The sequence below is a fragment of the Arvicanthis niloticus genome, chromosome 24, assembly GCF_011762505.2.
Source record: "Arvicanthis niloticus isolate mArvNil1 chromosome 24, mArvNil1.pat.X, whole genome shotgun sequence".
NCBI lineage: Eukaryota > Metazoa > Chordata > Mammalia > Rodentia > Muridae > Arvicanthis > Arvicanthis niloticus.
This window is the reverse complement of record NC_133432.1, coordinates 14,960,164-14,979,338: the sequence shown is the minus strand read 5'-3', so window position 1 is coordinate 14,979,338 and position 19,175 is coordinate 14,960,164. Positions and strand designations below refer to the sequence as shown.

Here is a 19,175-nt window from a genome sequence, read left to right as displayed (position 1 = left end):
TGTGATGTTGGGGGGTCATTCATATATCATGACACATATGCAGATGTAAAGTTTGTGGTGCTGGTTCTCTCTTTGCACCTTTCCTTGGATCCCAGGGACAAAGCTCAGGCTGTGAGGGTGATGGCAGCAGTCTTCACCTGCTGAGCCCTCTCGCCATCATTTTATTGAATGGTTCATAAATTTAACATAGGAAACTCGTGCCACTTTGCTAGGAAAGCAGAGGGAAATGTGGTGTTTCTTCACTTCTAACTCATGACATCCTTAGTGTGTTCTCCGTAACGAACATCAGTGTTCTGTTCTTACAAGACATCTGAAAAGTCGTTAAATTCTCTTCATGTATGTCATGTCACTGAGAAAGTGCTAGCAAGAAAGGGATTGAGAATGTGTGTAAGGGAAAGGGTAGAGCTGGGCCCAGGGAGTGGTGTCCCGCCTCACTAGAACAGCGCTGTGGTAGTTACTCGTGCAGCGTGCAAGGACATGCTTTATTTCCAGCACCACTGATAAAGACACTCAGCCTGTTCTTAAGAATCACACTGAAACAGTGATGGCTGCTCATCGTATGTCATCCCTCTGCTCAGCAGGCTGAGGCAGTGGGGTCCTAATTTGGAAGCCAGCCTAGGCTGTAAGACCCTGTCTCAAAAAATAAGACGGGTTGGAGATATAGCAGGTTGGTTATTTGTCTACCATGTAAAGACACCATCCTAAGCAACACACACACACATACACACACATACACACACACACACACACATACACACATACACACACATACACACACATACACACACACACACACACACACACACACATACACACACATACAACTGGATGTGGTGATGCATAAATGTGGTCTAGTGCCTCTGCTTCTGGAGTGTAAGGACTAAAGGTATGTGCCACCACGCCTGGCTTTATTATTTTTAAAAATTAGTTAATTATGTGTATGGGTGTTTCTCCTGCATGTATGTCTGTACCCTACATGTGTGCCTGGTGCTCAAGGAGGCCAGAAGAGGGCACATACCCCCTGGAATTGGAGTTACAACCTGTCATGAACCAACACGTGGGTACTGGGAATCAAACCTGGGTCCTCTGCAAGAGCAGGAAGTCCTCTTGACTACTGAGCCATCTCTTCATTCCCTACAGAGACTTCTGTTAATAAAAAGAGAGAAATATAAAATAACCTGCTGATACAATTTTTCAAGGTCTTTTTTTTTTTTTCCTCCCTAATTACATTAGTAGGTTTGGTTTTTGGTTTCTTTGAGATAGGATCCTAGGCTGGCTTTGAATTCCTCAGCGTCCTGCCTCTACTTCACTAGTTCTGGAATTATAAGCATGTACACCACACGTCCAATTATCAGGTATTTTATTTTGTTTTTCAAAGCAATTCATTGACTATAGAAAATGCAAGTACAAATCATCACAGGCTTCCTGGAATGCAGAAATCTGCCTTTCTTTGAACCAGAGTGCTTTTTTTCCTGTCTGCTAGTGATCGCAAAGACAGTATTTATAGATACTGCAATGAGATATGTTTAAGCAATGTACTGTAGCCTTATTTATAGTGTCCAAAATTAGAAGCGACCTAAACTTCTACGGAAAGATTCCTGGTTAAATGTGTTACTTGCAAAGGAATATTGAACATTAATTTAGGAGGATGTTGTCAGAAGACACTTTATAACATGCCAAGAAAGTTCAAAGGAAGCAATATTTGAAACCTTCCATATTAGGTTTTCCCCTTCTAAAAAGGATGTGCACATATGCAAGAGACACAGGGCAGAAGAGGATGGTCCATCCCATTGGTCACCTGTCTTAGTGTTTTAAAGCCAACATTCAATCGTTTTATTAAAATTGTTAAACATAACAAGCTTTATTTCAGGATATCATTTGAGTCCATATGGAATATATTATCTAGAATGGTAAATATATATTCCAGGTATCATTAGCTGCAATTCTTCATCATTAATTAATTGTTAAATCCCTTTTTCCGAAGTCTCTGATAATGTTTTAAAGGGAGAAGTGGTTGTTAGCTTATTTGGAATGTGTGTCCGTGGCTATAGCTGTATCCACTTCTCTGATGGCTGGTGGAGAGCACGTTTAGGGTCTGCACAGACTGTCTCAGGTTTGTCACCCACTCTTATGGCTGCACTGCTGTGCAGAATTCCCATCTGGCAAGAGCGCCATGTAAACAGAGGATACTTAAATTGTCCTGTTTATTTGAGAAGCCAATCCCTGGGTAGTAACGGTGCATGACTTTTATTTCACCATTTTGGAGGCAGAGGCAGGTGGATCTCTGATTTTTGAGGCCAGCCTGGTCTACAGAGCTAGTTCTAGGACAGCCAGGCTGTGCAGAGAAGCCCTGTCTCAACAAAACAAAACAAAACTAAACTAAACAATCCATAAGACGATCTGTGTAGAAAGTAACCTCTGCCATTTTCCTGTGTGCACTTGTTCTCGTGCTGTTACCTAAAGGTCTGTCAGAGCATTTGATGGGGATTCTCATTAAACCTTTTCTATTACTTTTACCTAGGAGGCCTTGGAAGATCGTTTGGAAAAGATCAATCGTGAACTGGGTTCAGTTCGAATGACCCTCAAGAAGTTTCATGTTTTACGCAGCTCTGCAAATCTTTGAGACTGGTAGCCATTAAACTTGAGACATTTTTGTTTGCACTAATGTACAGTTATGCACTTGGAAAGGCAAGCTCTTTTCTACTGTTTATAAGCCTTCAGACAGTAGTTTTACAATCATGCTATTCTTACACCTGCTATTTTATACTTAAAATGGCCACATATTTTCAAGATATTTTTGTTATGCTCAGGAACCTCCTGTATATTTTACTATTTAAAAAGCATTATTTTTAAATAGCATATGTCTCCAGTTTCTATCAGCAAGAAGGAAGTGTAACTGGGGAGGCAGCTTGTTTCTAAAGAAATAGTATTATCCTTTTACACTGAACTTTGCACACTGGTTTTATAAACTTGTTCTACATTGTAAATATAATTCATTTTTAAAATAAATGCTTAGCAGCTTCCATAAGGATAGACTAACATGCTAGATATTTAAAATATTATAGTAGAGTTCATATATTTAGGATCTGTAGAAGTTTTTAAGAATTGATAACACAATTCCTATGTGAAACACATGCCTTGACGTGAATAGTAGATTTGCGCCGGCAAGAAGGCTTAGCCGGGAAAAGCACTTGCCGCCAAGCCTGAAGACCAGTTTGAGGTCCAGGACCCACAGGTTAGAAAGAGAGAAATGACTCCCACAAGTTGTCTTCTGACCTCTACATATACACTGTGGCTCATTCACATCCTTTCCCACCACAGTAAGTCAATGGTAAAAAAAAATTAGTAGTCCTTGAGTGCTGGAGAGTTTAAAAACTATGTGAGTATCACTTACTTCTCTAAAATCTTTTTGTTTAGAGGTGGGAAGTGGCAGCAGCCGGAGTGTTCTGCCTGTCATCCATGCTTTACGTTGTGGCGCACCTTGGACTGTTTTCAGGGTAGCTCCAGTTTCCATTAAGCATAAAGCTTTAGTTCCCAAAGTAATCATCAAAACATTTCACCGTCTTAACCTTACCTGACCTGCCATCCCACCCTTGCCAAAGAGGAAAATACTTCCATAGTAGCTGCTGTAAGAACCATTGGTTTGCACTCAAGAGCACTCTGCTCTGCCTGATAATGGGCAGGGGGTGTGTTCAGATAGAGCTGGTGTGCTTCCCGGGGCCTTGCAGCAGACTGTAGCCATCACCTGGGTGGCATTCCCTAACTCTCTCTAAGAGCAGTGTGTGGGCAGGAGAAGCTGTTCTGATCTAGGAGCAGCAAGTATCCTGTCTGTGTTGGGACTGTTGGTGATGTCTGGGCTGCTCACCCACTCACTTTCTGGTGACCAGTCCGAACCCAGCACCCACGTATTTGTGCTCAGAATCTATCTGCAGACACACTCGTCTTAGCTCTCACAGTTGATTTCCAGGGCCAGGGCTCAGGCTTTTGATTTTGGTTTGCCTCTGAGTTCTTTCTCCATGATGAGTACTTAACAGTGAACCAAGGCGTTCTTTAAGGGCAACTCCATTGCAGTGTATATGTCTCAGAAGGATTTCAGGTGGTCTTTGAGCATTTTTTCACTAAAGCTTCACCTGGCGATAGGCTTATGTCCTGTTCAACTTGGGACTCTCAGGCAGGAGGGGACCCTTGGGATAATACCTAATCTTTGAGCTCATGTTCAGTAACCAGTGAAGACTTACTTAATCAGGATTTCTTACCACTAGAAGCAAGTGCCTTTATTCTTCATTTTTCTTTCAGCCTTTTAAAAATTATGTTACAGTAAAAAAAGGTTCATTTTAAGCAAGCTTCTGTATAGCTTGTGACTAGAGCTTATAAAGGGATAGTCTATTTTTTAATATGTCCTTCCATGTGACATGCAGAACTAACAAGCTGAGAGTACCGTACACGCGGTGGTAGAGTGCTTGCCTCGTGTGTGAGGGCACGTGCCCTGGCACTGACAAGACTGCCTGAACAAGCTAACAGTGCTCTCGAGTGTGTCTCATTGTTCCCTCCTTTCATTGTGTAGTCAACTGCATCCTTAAGAAGAAGAAATTGCCACTAGCTTTATCTTGCCAAGGAGTTATCTTCTTAGGTGCCTATAATTGGCTTATTCCAAAAAAGGCATTAAGCGCCATCAAAACATCTTCTGTGCTTCTCAGAAAGCATATGCTTTGGTTTTTGAAGTGTGTAATAGATTTAAACTATCAATTACTTATTTGAAAAAGAAATTTTATTCTTTTCTTCTTCATAGCTATAAAGAAAAGATACCAAGGAAAATTCTTGCGGCTGCCTCTCCCCTGAGTAATGCATATCTTATGAACACTCAACTAAAAAGCAACTCAGCCTAAAAGTGGGCAGGGTAGCAGTTTTAAAGAGCATCTGTTACCCAAGAGAGGCAACCTGTTTCTGTGCTGGGATGTACTGCAGCTAGTATTAGAAAAAAAAAATCTCAGTGAGCCTGCAGCTTTTGGGAAGTGCCTTTTAACATGTACATAGAAAGTAAACTTTCCAGCTGTGGCGATCTGCCCCTCCCTTCTCACAAAGCCCGTTTGTAGGAGCTATAAGGGATGGCTCCAGGTGAAGCATTAGCTATAGCTAACCGCACTGCTGATAGAGAAGGGAAGTTTGGAGCCAGACAGACCCAGGCCACACCCTGGCTCAGGCCTGCTTTCCTCAGTGTAAAGACCAAAGGATAGGAGATGCCTTTCAGTACAGATAGGCCAGTGTGAAGTAAGTGTGCACCAAATGGCATGATTCCAATTAATCAGTTACTGGGATGTTGAGATTGTGATTTTTTAAAAATTTATTTATTTTTATGTGCATTGGTGTTTTGCCTGCATGTATTATCTGTGTGAGGGTATCAAGATTCTCCTGGAACTGGAGTTACAGGCAGGTGTGAGCTGCCACGTGGGTGCTGGGACTTGAACCCAGGTCCTCTGGAAGAGTAGTCAGTGCTCTCAACCACTAAACCATCTTTCTAGTCTCATTTTTTTTTTTTTTTTTTTTTTTTTTTTTTTTGGTTTTTCGAGACAGGGTTTCTCTGTATAGCCTTTGGCTGTCCTGGAACTCACTGGGTAGACCAGGCTGGCCTCGAACTCAGAAATCCGCCTGCCTCTGCCTCCCAAGTGCTGGGATTAAAGGCGTGCGCCACCACCGCCCGGCTTCTAGTCTCATTTTTTTAAAAGGCATACTAGGAACTTGCACATTCTAGACAGCTCTACCCCTGAGCTCTATTCCCAACCCAGTGATTTCTCTTTAAAGTTGATGATTTTGTACAGTTGCTACATTGGGTTATCACTTGTGTTAGGTGGTCTATGTTGTCTTTGCTCTTTGATAAAATCAAGGGTTTTCTTGGATTTTAAATGAATTTCTTTGGTATGTTATTTATTGGCTGACTGAAAATTATAAAAAGTTAACCCATCAAATTCAGAAAGCATTTTGTTCTTAATGGATAAATGGGATTTATTGAGTATAAATACTGGCTTCTTTCCATTATAGTTTCTTGTTGACTTAACTAAAGTAACTTCCTTCAAAAGTTCCATGATTAGACCTCTAAAAGCATGGACCACCTGCAAGAGGTGCCCGCCACTGAGTGTTAAGACATACATATGGACTTATAAACATGACTGGTGTTACCCTTTTAACCTAGAAAAGCTGGGTGCTTTGCAGATGCTGCTTGTCTTTTGAACCCTGTACCCCAATATGTAGTAAACCCATACATCCTCATCATCTTAAGTTTCACATGTCCCAAGAGCAGGTTTTATTAATTTTAAACACGCAACTTTGCGTTGCAAGTTTTTAAGAACCTTAAAAAAGTGAGTGACAGGCGGGGACCTTTGGAAGTCACATTCATTATTGGATCATGCATACTTTTATATGTTGCAAGTCTGATTAAACCCCTGATACTGCACAGATTTTGCCAGAAATTATTTCCTGCCCTGCCAAGAGCAATATAGAAGTTTCATACCTTGTTAAGCTTGTCCAGTGTTCTTAGGACCTCATTAAAAGCTTTTCCCCCTCTATCTGGTTTGCCCTTTATTTCACAAGAGACCTCAGATACATGAGGAACCAAGCCATAACTTTGCATCTGCTGATCATTACCTACCATGCCTTCACTATGACTACAGATTTCGAGGATAATTCTGTTTTAAATACATTGTACACTTGAACTGTAACAGTGACCCATAATGTGAAAACCAGTTATTGTTTCATATAGTGCTGCTGATGGACAAGTGCTTGTTGTGGTGTTTTTTAAAAAATCTGATCAAATACTGGAGTAATGAAGTTGTAAGCTCCATGAGAGCAGGGACCATACCATCTTCCATCTTGCATTTAGGCACTCAATAAATATTTGTGGATATAAACTTTTGTGGTATCCGGGAGTTTATTCATACTGTCTGTGAGAGCTGGATTTTAGTGATGGTCTTCAAGTCCCAGGGGCTGCATGGTTTGGCTGATAGTCACGAGAATACTAAAATTAATACAGGAAGTAAATTCCAAGCAACCAGTAGCACAGAGCCTCAATCTAGAGGTGTTTGTCTCTATATCAGTGTTTCTAAATGCACCTTAGGGCACCTTGTGGTGACTTCACAGTCGGAGTATTTAATGAACATCTTCACTTGCCTGGGTGTGAACAGACATCACGTTCTGTAAACTGCCTTTCCCAGCCTTTGCAGTCTCCACTGTGCCCGAGGACATGAACACCTGGTGTGGTTCTCCACTCCCTGGCTTTGTCTGGATACTGTCTTGTTGGCAGTGTCCAGTGACAAAGCGGGCTTGTCTCTCTTGTCCATATGGTAATCATCACTAGGAGTTAGGTTTGCTCTTCTTAGTTCACAACCAGGGTTGTGCAACCCACAAAAAAACACCCTTAGCTTTTTCTGTGAGTCTCTTGGTCTTTTAATGTGGCAACCAGAGCGTCCTATGGGAGAGAAGCATCAAGATGAAGTGTTTTCTGGACCTGATCTTGCTCCCCGGGAGGTGGGGACCTGAACTGTACACCCTGTCAGACGGCCACTACTCCCTCTGCTGATGGTCAAGAGGCGTTTTTGTTTTTTTTTACTTTTTCCCGCCCGGAGTCCCGTGCAAAGGACTCGACGGCAGTAGGCAAAGACCTCGGGTTTCCACCAGGACCCAGCGCGGGGCCTGCCCCAGTATTCCCAGCGCCCTGTGGCTTTCGCCACTCCTTGTTCCCTAAGTGTGTCGTCTGTCTCCTGAGGAGTTTAATCAAAAACAACCCCAGCTCCCGAAGCGGCCAGCTCCCGGGTCCCTCCCGCGCGCGGGCTCGGCGGTGCGGGGCCAGATTCGGAGCGGCTCTTCCGGCGCAGGCGGCGGCCCGGCTCCTCCGCGACGCGCCCCCGCCGCTCCCCCGCGCGGCCTGAGGAGGCGCCGCCCGCCGCCGCCCGCCGCCGCCGCCGCGACTGAGGGAATGCGAGCCGGGCCGGCGCGCGCGGGAGGCAGCGGCCGCTGAGGCGCGTCGGGGAGCGGCGGCGCCGCGGCTCAGAGCGCTCCAGCCGGCCCGGCCCGCGTCCCCCTCAGCCCGCGCTCACAGAGGCCACAGAGGCCGGCGGCCCGAGTCGCGCGCCAGCACGTGCGCCGCCGACCCGGAGCATGCCCGCCGCCGTCCGGACGCTCGCCCGGGGCCAGCTGGCGGCAGGGGCGCGCGGGTCCACGGGGTGCAGCCGGCCGGGCCGGGGCTGTAGGGCCCGCGCTGCCCGGGACGCGGCGTGAGAGGAGGCAGCCGAGGAGCCCGGAGCGCGGCCCGCCGAGCGGGTGAGTGAGCAGGCGGGAGGGCGGACGGGCGGGAGGACAGCGGCCCTTCCGGGGACGGGGAGCCCGCAGTGCCGGGCAACCGTGCGCGCGGCCTGCTGTCCCGCTGTGGGGCCCTCGGGACGCCGCGTGGGAGAACCGTGTGACGCGCGGGATCCCCGCCCCGGGTATCGCTTAGTGACCATCCCCTCCCTGTTCGGACTATTACTGCTGATTCCTAAATTCCTCGGTTGTGGAGGACCCCCTTCTCCCCTCCCCCAGAGACAAGTGTAACAGCAGGTCAAGGGGCAGGTGTGTTTGCAGTGCAGGGCTTGTCCCAGGAGACCCCCACTCTCTGGAGCTGGCAGGAATTGCAGGGCAGAGCCATGGTCTGGGTTTCTCCTGCATCCATACAGCAGGACATCCCTGCAGTCTTGCCAGACTGGGTGGGCATTGTGGCTTAAGGATGGGGTGTGGCCCCTTTCCATCCCAAAGCTCCCTTTCCAGATGTACTGAGAGATCCTAGATTCTTAAGGTCGGGCAGGGTGGGGACTTCCTCTTCCACTGACCCCCCACATTCTTTCCTTGGCCGATTGGGGGGGGGCAGCCAGAGGGAAACTTAAATGCCCCCTTCCCCCAATGTATACAATTACCGTCTCCTCCATCCTAAATGCCCAGCCTAAGTAAAAATTCTGTACAAATGCCATTTGAAGGCAAGGCCTCTAGCTTTATGCCCCTTTAAAGTAGCCTTCTTGCGTCTGCCTTGAAATCCCGGGCTTTCTCCCTTTCTTCCCCTCTGTATCTCGGAAACTCTTAGGCCAGCCTGCCTTCCAAAACTCGAGATTCTTCAAGAGACCATAAGCATCATCCTTTGTCTACTGCCAGTTTCTCACCTCTGCCCCATCTGAGAGTCACCCCAACTGATAGGATAGCCCCTCCCTCAAGAAGTAAATGGATGGCTGTCGCACCCAGCCCTGGGCTCCTGTTTCTGCTTTGAACCCCCTACAGCACTTTTATCACGGTGGCTCTTATCGATGCCTGCCTTATAGATACTTTTGTGCCTAGCTTATCTCCAAGGCTGGCTCAGATGCTCCCAGGTGGAGTTTGATTCACATGCGGTCAGCCCCACTGTGTGCAGCCCTGCATCCACAGGAGCAGAATTTCTTCCGACACTGGCCTTTCTGACCTTTCCTTGTTTGGTTCCTGGACTGCTGTGGTCAAATTCTTTTCTCTTGTAAAGAAACTGTGTTCTGGGGTTGGAATAGATGCCCAGACCACTCCCACTGCAGAGAAACACAGTGACTTGGAAGGGCTGCTCTCAGAGGGAGTGACTTTGCCAAATGACCGGGACAGCACATTCCCTGCTGTGGAGATGACCAGGGCCTGGTGGTAGGTAGGTCGGTAGGTAGGTCGGTTCTCCAGGTTGTGAATGTTGCCTGAGCAGCTAGCTTTACCCTTCCCTTCTCTGCCTGTGAATACTTGAGAGGCTCAGGGTTGAGAGAATGGGAGTTGAAGAGTCCAGAGGTGTGGATTCCATGCTTGCCTTTCCCTAAACTTGGTGTGTGAGTTAAAGAGTTGAAGGCTTTTCTTGCTTTGGTCGTTTCTTGTAGAATGAAAAACTCCATGTTTATTTATCCCTGTTTAATTCCAGTCGTTTCCCTTCTGATATGTCATTTGTCACACTCTGAAGTTCCAGCCCTCCAGGTTCCCTTGAGCCTTTCCAAGTCTCCTTGTGCCTTTTCACCTCTTTCCTGAAGGACACTGAGCTAGTCTGTCTTCCCTGGCCTTGACTAGAGGAGGCTGATCCCTTCCCTCCATCTTTGAGCTGGCCTTATCTGGAGTTACCAGGTGAAAGAAGGCTTCTGTTTCCACATGCCTTCCTGCTAGATGGTAACTTCACAGATGGTCAGGGCTAAATCCTATTCTTCTGTCCCCATGCGTCACACCCAGTAGGCACTTAGGGAAACATTGTCTAGACAGTGTGAGAGACAACCAAGATCCCTCCTTTGTTACAGTTCACATTGGCCCCTTCTCTCTCGCGCTGCCTTCCTCCCAATCCAGAGGTCTGTTTTACTACCAGGCAGATTTCCTAAACAGCCCATCCGGTTGAGGCTTCCCAGCTTAATCTTTAAGAAGAGCCAGTAATGAAGTATGTACAGTTATTTGTAGAGATTAGCAGAGAGAGCATCTGTTGCTTCAAGATCGTTGTCTTGCTGCCTTGGGAAGAGCCCAGAAACTATGTGCTCCTGCATGGGAGGGCAAGGATAGGCTCCCAGGCACTGCCATTTGCCACCGGCGGAGAGGCTGATGTTGGTGACCAGGAAGACTACCCCAAGGGAGCATCAGGTACCTGCAGATCATATCTCAGCTCTGCACAGGAGAGATCAATCAATCCTTTGCACACAGTCACCCCAAAACTACTCAATAGTAACTTTGCCCCTCTGCCTCTAGGCCCCCAACAGCTAGGTGGTCTTTACACAGCTTCTCCTCAGGTCATGTGATTGATGGTTATTAAACCTTTATTGGATACCCAGGGATGTTTTCAAATAGAGCCAGGAGAGATTCTGATCTGATTTGTTTTAAAACCTCATCTTAGGTCAACCCATCTGTTGACAGCTCCTTACAATGTTCCATATGGAAAATAATGTTTGTGGTTCCTTTTTAAAGGTTTATTTAAATTACGTTGCATGTATGGGTGTTTTGCCTGCAGGCATATCTGTACACCATATGTATGCTTAGTGCCCACAGAGGCCAGAAGAGTGTTGGATTCCCTGGAACTGGAGTTAGAGTGTTGTGAACCGTCTTGTGGGTGCTGGGAATTGAAGCTGGGTCCTCTGGAAGAGAAGCCAGTGCCTTAATTGCTGAGCCATCTCTCCAGTCCTGGTGGGGTTTTTTGTTTGTTTGTTTGTTTGTTTGCTTTTTTTTTTTTTTTTTTAGAATTTAGGGACAGGCACACTTTGTCTTCCCTGGGAAACTAGGCTGCTTTTTCTGTAATAACAAGAAGGAAAGTGGGTAAGGCAGCGGTGGATTGTTTATGTCCTCTGAGCTACAGTGTGTACATGGCACATGTGCACGCGTGCACACACACACACACACACATACACACACACACACACACACACACACACACACACACACACACACACTGCACACAGTACCTGCTATTGTCTCTCAACCTCCCATTTTTTCCAGAGGAGGAAACTGAGAGGTAGAGAGATCATCTGATTTGGTCAGACTCTGCTGGGATCTATACCACCTCTTTCTGCCTTAATACCACACTGGTTTGGGTTTTCCTACTGATGATCATTTTCCTCATTGGCATTCTGCATACTCATCATACAATAGCAGATTCATCCCATGTGGCAATTACATCTTAGAGTCTGCACATTTATTTCTACTTTACTGCCTGCCTGCCTGTGTCAATCTTTTTATTTGTAGTCTTAGTTTTCATGTATGTGTTCATGTGGGCATATGGATGTATGTGTGTGTGCATTGCATGTGGAGATCAGTGGGTCTCAGTTGTTACTTCTCGGGTGCTTTCTACCTTGTATTTTGAGAAAAGGTGTCTTATTGACTAGAGACGTGCAGAGTAGGCTGGATTGGCTGGTCTAGTGAGCCCTGGAGATTCCCACTGTCTCTGCCTCCCCAGTGCTGGCATTACAAGCATACGTCACTGCTTGGCTTTTTATATGGGCTCTGGGAATTAAACTCAGGTCCTCTTGCCCCAGCCTACCACATGCTGGGGTTAAAGGTATGAGTTGTTGCACCTGCATGATCTATACATTCTATGTGAGCTGTCACGATGAGTTTCTCCACAGCAGTGGACAGAAGAGAATTAGATATGGTGAACAACGTTTCACTTGATGCTTACTTGGACTCACAGCGTGGTTTGAAGAAAGTCCCGAAGGGATGACTTCCCAGGAGGGTTGTATTTGGAGAAGGGTTGTTTTTTGAGAGATAAAAGCTTTATTTTGGCTTATAGTTTAAAGAATTCATTCCATTCTAATAGGAAATGTATGTGGTGGGACAGGGAATGGAGAGAATGGTGGTTAGATGGAATTTTGACCAGCCATAGCAATGATAAAGACATATATAAAGCGTTGTTTAAATGCTATGGAAGTTACTGTGGCCCCATCAGAGCAGGGTTTCTGAGCCAGGGAGTGGGAAACTGCTCTAACCTGATGGGTTAGGCTGGTGGGGATCTCGTCTGACAATGCTGGAGGTGGGTTGGGGACTGCTGTTAGGAATGAGAGGCAAGGATGTCCCAGGGCCACACTACCATTCCTAGAGCCAAGGTCCCTGTTTGCCAGTGAGTCTTCTTAATGCCTTTGAGTAGGCTGGTGGCAGCATTTAGTCTCCTAGTGAGTATAAGGTGCTGACTTCCTTAGGCCCAGCCCAGCAAACACTGGGACAGACCTCTCTCTGCTAAACCTTTATGGTGTGGACACAGAGCTGTGAGGTGGGGCAAGGCTGGCGGCGTTCGCTGAAATTACTCATAGCCACAGTTGCCCTTGCCAGAGGACAAAATGGAAGGTAACCAGCCGCAGGCAGGGATCCGGTAACAATCACAGCCACAAGCTACAACCTTGGGGAAATGACAACATTGACGAATTAGTGCCACAGCACCTGCTCCTTCCTGAAGTTGTGCCTGCTCCACACAGCTTTCCTCTGGCACCCCATCTCTGTATTGTGGAGAGAGAACAAGGAATCATGGGTACAGTACAGCACGGGAGACTCAGAGGCTGATTCTGAACTCCAGGCCGAAGCTCTCACTGTTGGATGTTCTGGCCACCTGCAGGCATGGAAGCAGCTGACCTCATAGGGTGAATGAACACTGTTGTAAGAGCAAAATCCACCATGCATCGTGGTTACCTGGACAGTTGAGTCGTCCTAGTCAAAGTACTTTTGTTGTCCAAAGTCACACTGGACCCTAAACTGGGGGACACTGAGCCTTTGCTTAGGAGAATAAAGGGTTAGGTTTCTGGGAGCATCTGTTCATGACCTTTTCATCAATGAATGGACACGTAACCTATTAAATGTGCATTTCTATTAGAAAATATCTTGCTTAAGATAGATTACTGGTTCACTGACGTTCACCTCGCTGCAGCCCAGGCCTGAAGGAGCTCATCTGACATGTGTTTTCTTTGCAAGTTGTAACCTATGCTCAAGGACTTCAGACAGGGCTTCAACACTGTGCTGGGGGCATTCTGAACAATAAAAATTAACAAAACTCATGGACATGCAAAACAATGTGTCACCGAACCAACCACAGAAGGGCACTTGCTTATAGTATGAGAGCAGGAACAGACAGTGGACTGTCACCTTGCTCCTCCTCAGTGGGAAACCTGCACATCAGGCAAGCCACATTTGCCATCTGCAGGAGTTTGTGAATGACCTTGAAGACGTTCAGAGCCTTGATTAGGAGTTACAAGTAGATCTTTCTCTTTAAAAAAGACATTTTCACTCATGTTTATGTGTGTTTGTCTGTGTGAACATATGCCACATGTGTGCTGTGCCTGAGGAGGCCAAAAGAAGGCATTGGGAGCAGAGTTACAGGTAGTTTTGAGCCAACAGGACACTGTAGCTTTAATTTTTTTTTTTTAACTTATTTTTAATGATGGTTCTTAAATGCTTTAACCTTTCTTGTAACCCACCACCCACAAGAGGTAGTGGAAAAGAAAGGATACGGGAGAAGTGAACCTGTTTAGAAAGATTCTTTGGAGCAATTCCCATCTGTGTTGAATGGAAATCAACAGTTCCGTTCACAGATTAGCAGGCAGCGGCAGCTCCGTCCACTTGTAAACACCTCACAGATACATCAGCAGTCCAGTTTGGTTAGCAACAGTGGTGACAAGACCTAGTAGGACAGCCAGGCCTCAGCCTCAGCCCAAGTTAGCAGGGGGGAGCAACAGGAACACCAGAAGTTCTTGGCCCTGCCTCTCTCAGGGAAGCGAAGATCAGCGAAGACGAGAGACCCACAAGCCTTGCACAGCGAGCTGTGCCAGCAAGCCAAGCTCTGCCTCTCTCTCACTCCCTGGAATCCTATTTATACCCTTTAAACATTGCATGCCCTCTACGTGTCTTATTTCAGTATGGCTCTTGCCCCGGCATGTGTCTTGTCTCAGTATGGGTCTTGTCTCTGCATGTGTCTTGGTTCAGCATGGGTTCTTGGAAGCGGCAACAAACTGTAGCACACCACCAGAAGTTTTTTGGTGTGTTTCTCTCTGTGGAGTCCTGACAAATGCAGCTCAAGTATGCAATGTAAGGCAGACCTGTCATTAGCAAAGAATCCTTCATCATGTCTCCTTTCATGTGTTTTAGCAGAACATCCTCTCTCCTGTGTCTGCTTCATTGAAACATTCCTTCAGGAGTCTGCCTTAACCTTTCACTTCTGTGTCCACTTTAATGAAACGTTCTTTCATGTGTTTGCCCTAGCAAAACACCATCCAACTGACTTTCCAAAGAACCCTCAAGTTTCTACGTCAGGACACAGTTGTTAAGAATCTAACCCAGGTCTTCTGAGACATCTCTCCAGTCTGAGAAGTAGGTCTTAGCGACTAGATGCATTTGCAAGTATGCAGTCCCCCAGTAATGGTGGCCCTGACATCCTGGATATCTGTCCATCTCAGGGAACCTTGCTGCTACATAGCCTGTGCTTGGTGAATGAAGGTTAGGAGTTCAGGACCTGGCTGGTGGCAGAGTCTCATGTGTGTTTGTTTTCATAGATGCTGAAGAAAGGAGACCTGTCTGCCCTTCTCTTTCTTGTAGCTTCTTCCAGAAAGCCCCACTTTCTGTTGGACAGGGCCTATGCCCCTTCTCCAAAAGCAGAGAGGGACCAGGTGCTCTCATGGGATAACAGTAGCCCAGCACCTGCCCTTGTTACAAGCTGCCAAGGGCAGGTTTTCATCCTCCTAAAGGAGTGGTTTTCCCAAGGAGGTGTTCAGGCCAAGCTAGGGCTTCTACAGCTCAGGTTCACAACAGAATCTTCCCAAAGATTCTGCGGACTCCTATTAAGACTTCATGGGTCTCCAGATCACTTCTGTTCCTAACCCCCAGGGCTCTAGTTCACTCCAGCTCCCCCCACCCCGCCCCAGGGCTTGCTTTAAGAGTGGCTCCTGGCAAGGACCTTTCTTGCCTGGGTCTGCCCAGGCTGTTCCTCTTCTCTACTGTTTCCTCCTAGGATTAGGTGTCAAGTCCTATTACTCCTGAGGAGGACTCAAGGGAACATGAGTGTCCTGTCAGAAGTGAGTATTGGACAGAGGAACAGCTCCCCTTGGCCCAGGGGTAGGGCTGCCCCATGGTCAGACCATGCTTATCTCTCCTGAGAAGGAGCACACACTTCCTTTCCTCTGCCCAAGGTCATAATTGCTTTTCTTGACACTTTGTAAGAACTGACTCTTTACTTGCTTTTTTTTTTTTTTTTTTTTTTTTTTTTTTCCCAATGATGAAGAAAAAGCAAACATTTTTTGCAATTAGACTTTTTCTCACTTGGGTAATCACACTGAAAAAAAGCATTTAAGTCTTTTGAAAACCGCACATCAGCGAGGCTGGCAGTAGGGACAGTGGGGAGGCACATTCCATCAGCAGGGCTGGCCAGACACGCAGGCGATTCGGTGGGCTATAGCACAAGGAAACAATGATTTCACATTTATTTGGGGTTTGCTCTTTGCAGCATATTTCAATTAGTTCGTCAGTGTTGTGCATCTGACAGGCCAAACGTTTATTGTGGTTGGACCATCTGGGAGGTGGGAGGCCCACAGTCTTCCCCTGTGGCAGTCAGTAACTACCAGTCTAAGGAAATTTGTTTGATGTGTTTAAGAACCCAACACTAAAACACCATTAATAACAAAAGCCTCTGGAGTTCTGAAAGCACTCTCCCTTGCTCAGCTGTCAATTGAACATGCGTCACCTAAGACTGCATGTTATCCCATGCTTGACATTTTCTAATACAATGAAGCAAAGTCCTGAAGTAGCTCATTTAATTGGCCCAGAGCACAATTTGTATTAAGGTAGTGAGGAGCTTGCTAATTTACACATAGGCGCCACAGAGCCTGAGCACTGGCTGCTGGGGTAGCAAGGGATGTGTGTCACGGATTCCTGCCATTATCCAGCAGAGCAGCGGAGCTTCTAGCCCATCCAGTGACTGAGAGCTCTAGATTGATGTCAGTTCCCAGCGGTGGGTGACTCACAGAAGCATCGTGAGTTCATGGTCATGACTGCTGACCAGTGCTGCCCATCCTGCATTTTTTGGGTAGCAGAGAGCCACGTTTCCTGACTTCACTAGCTTTTTTCATTTCACCTTGGTTATTCCCACTTGACCAGTCCTTTCCTGAAGAATGTTGTCTGACTTTCCAGTGGGAGGCTAGGGGAGGGGAGGAATTTAGAATCAAATAAAAGCTGGGCAGTGGTGGCGCACGCCTTCAATCCCAGCACTTGGGAGGCCAAGATTCGAGGCCAGCCTGGTCTACAGAGTGAGTTCCAGGACAGGCAGGGCTACACAGAGAAACCCTGTCTCGGAAAATAGATAAATAAATAAATAAATAAATAAATAAATAAATAAAGTCAAATGAATAGGAGGGCCAGAAGGAGTACTGGGAAAATACAAGGAGCAATGGCATTCCCTGTCTTAGAAGCCCTAGGATTATGGGGCTGGACACAAGACAGTGGACTAGGATTAGCACTCAAAGGCTTGAACTTCAGCTCTTGACCTGAAGGTCAGCTCATAAAATCTGAGATGCCCCATTCACTAGAGGCTGTGCTGGTGGCCTGGTGGTGTGACTGCTATTTGAGTCCATGCTGGTAGTATCTGGACCATAGCTCACCAGGTTACTCTGGGCTCTAGAGTTTCTGCTATGGAGGAGGCTGCTGTTCTTCTCTTTCCTGGGAACCCAACCACAAGGAACCCAGATCTGCCCCCTCCCCTGCTGCACACACTGTGAGGGGCTGTAGCTTTTTTGTCTTGGGGTCACCCGTGCCTGATAGAGTGACTTGGTGCTGATTTGGTATCTTGGACCCATCTGGGAAGCAGTGGTAAGGAACCACTTGCCACTTATCCACCTTTATGTGATGCCTTAGCCCCTGGTACTGTGCTTGATTCAAAACACCCACGGTCTGTGGACAGCACGAAGGGACTGCGGTCACCAAGGGGGAGTTATTCATGCTTTGTGCATGCTAGTTCATGATTTCAACTTCAGCGCTCAGTATGTTAGCTACACTGGCTCAGACTCCAGGCATAAGGAGGTCCCCATTCCTCATGTCCCTGTTGTGCTGAGTCACACTGCTATAAGTGACCAAACGCTGGGTCATGCTGCTATTGCTTTTAATCTGTCAGTGTTTTCCTATCAGGTTGTATCTAAACCGTACAAAGAACTTCGAAGTTTGAGTTTGTATGTGTTGCTTCTTTTCTTTTTTCTTTTTTTGTTTGTTTTGTTTTTCTCCAAGAGGGAAATAGAATTCCTCTTCTGTTTGTTCTGAAGCTTTTGGTTTCCAAAAAGAAGCCAAAGGTCTTTGGAGCCTGACAGCAGATTCCCTGATAGGATCACATTCGCTTGGATCCTCTCTGTTTATGGAGTTTTGAGGCCAGTCCTGATCTTGTTGTTTAGTCCTCTAGGCTTGCATCACTGGAGGTCAGAGGTCAGGCACAGAGGTGTGGGTCTAGAGGTCCTGGGAGATGAGATAATTGAGAGTAAGTGTTTTGTTTTTCCCCTACCCTAAAGAGAAAACACAGTAGGCCAAGGGATTCTGATATGCGGCCTCCTTTCTGCAGGGGGTAAGGTGGGACTTTATAAAGGTTCTGAGTGATATGGGGCTTGCTCAGGTGGGGAGGGCATACCCTGGAGCCAGGGTCCTCAATCCCATCATTCTGTGCTTGTCCAGTCTTCTTGGTTTCTTCCTCTTTAGAGAAAGCACAGGACCCAAGGTGTTGTGAAGATAGTAGTGAGAAGCCAACCAGGAGAGGAGGAGGCTGGACCTGGCTTCTTAGAGGCTACTGAGCCAAGGAACTCAAGTCTGTGACTGGTGAAACACAAGGTGATGAGGAGCTGTGGACTCGGGCCCTGCCTCATTTAGCTTTTTATCAACTTGATATAAACTAGAGTCATTTGAGAAGAGAAAATCTAAATTGAGGAATTACCTCCATCAGACTGGCTGATAGTCAAGTCTCGGAGGACGAATTTTCTTGATTGGTTTGGAAAGGCCAGCTCAGCAGGAGCAGTGCCATTCCTAGGCAGGTGGTCCTAGACTATATAAGAAAGCTAGCAGAGAAAGCCAGAAGGAGCAAGTCTATAAGTAGCATTCTTCATGGCCTTTGCTTCAGTTCCTGCCTCCAGGTTCCTGCTTGAAGTTTTGACCTGAATTTCCTTCAAGATAGAAGCTATAAGCGGAAATAAACTCTTTCCTCCCTGACTTAGTCAGGGTTCTATTGCTGTGAAGAGCAGTAGACCAAGGCACTATTATAAGAGAAAGCGTTTAGTTGGGGGCTTGGTTACAGAGGTCTATTCCACTGCCATCATGTCAAGGAGCATGGAGGTTTGTAGGGAGGAGCTGGAGCGGAGGCTGAGAGCTACATCCTTACCCACAGAAACCCACTCCCAGAAACACACTTCCTCCAACGAGGCTATGCCTCCCAATCCTTCTAATCCTTTCAAATAGTGCTATTTCCTGGTAGCTAAACATCCAAATATGAGGTAGCCCATGGTGGGTCATAGGTTTCAAGCCACCACACACCCCCAAGTTGCTTTTTGTTGTGGTATTTATCGCAGCAATAGAAGGCAAACTGCCCCTTAGGCAGGAGTTGGGTGTTTCCTGCATTTCCAGGCAGTGTATTCAGAGCAGCAGAACCTGCTTAGGGTGCAGATACTCTATTGAGGCTTCGATGACCATTTGAAGTC

General features: G+C 46.6%; 2 protein-coding genes across 12 annotated transcripts in view; both read left to right on the top strand.

The window, feature by feature from the left end:
- The window catches only part of Mphosph9 (M-phase phosphoprotein 9), a 64,299-nt gene extending 61,528 nt beyond the window's left edge, over positions 1-2,771 (top strand). For all 4 annotated transcript variants that reach the window (XM_076922890.1, XM_076922891.1, XM_076922888.1 and 1 more), the window contains one exon: positions 2,522-2,771. In XM_076922890.1, the coding sequence (XP_076779005.1) occupies positions 2,522-2,623 (102 nt within the window). In that variant the 3' untranslated portion in view covers positions 2,624-2,771. The remainder of the gene's footprint in view (positions 1-2,521) is intronic.
- Positions 2,772-7,943: 5,172 nt separating this feature from the next.
- Positions 7,944-19,175, top strand: part of Pitpnm2 (phosphatidylinositol transfer protein membrane associated 2) — a 137,118-nt gene continuing 125,886 nt past the window's right edge. For 4 of the 8 annotated variants that reach the window (XM_076922873.1, XM_076922876.1, XM_076922877.1 and 1 more), the window contains exon 1: positions 7,951-8,310. The gene's annotated coding sequence lies outside the window, so the exon portion shown is untranslated. Of the gene's footprint in view, positions 8,311-19,175 lie in introns of all 8 variants that reach the window. The other 4 variants (XR_013107062.1, XM_076922880.1, XM_076922879.1 and 1 more) reach the window with 3 other exon arrangements.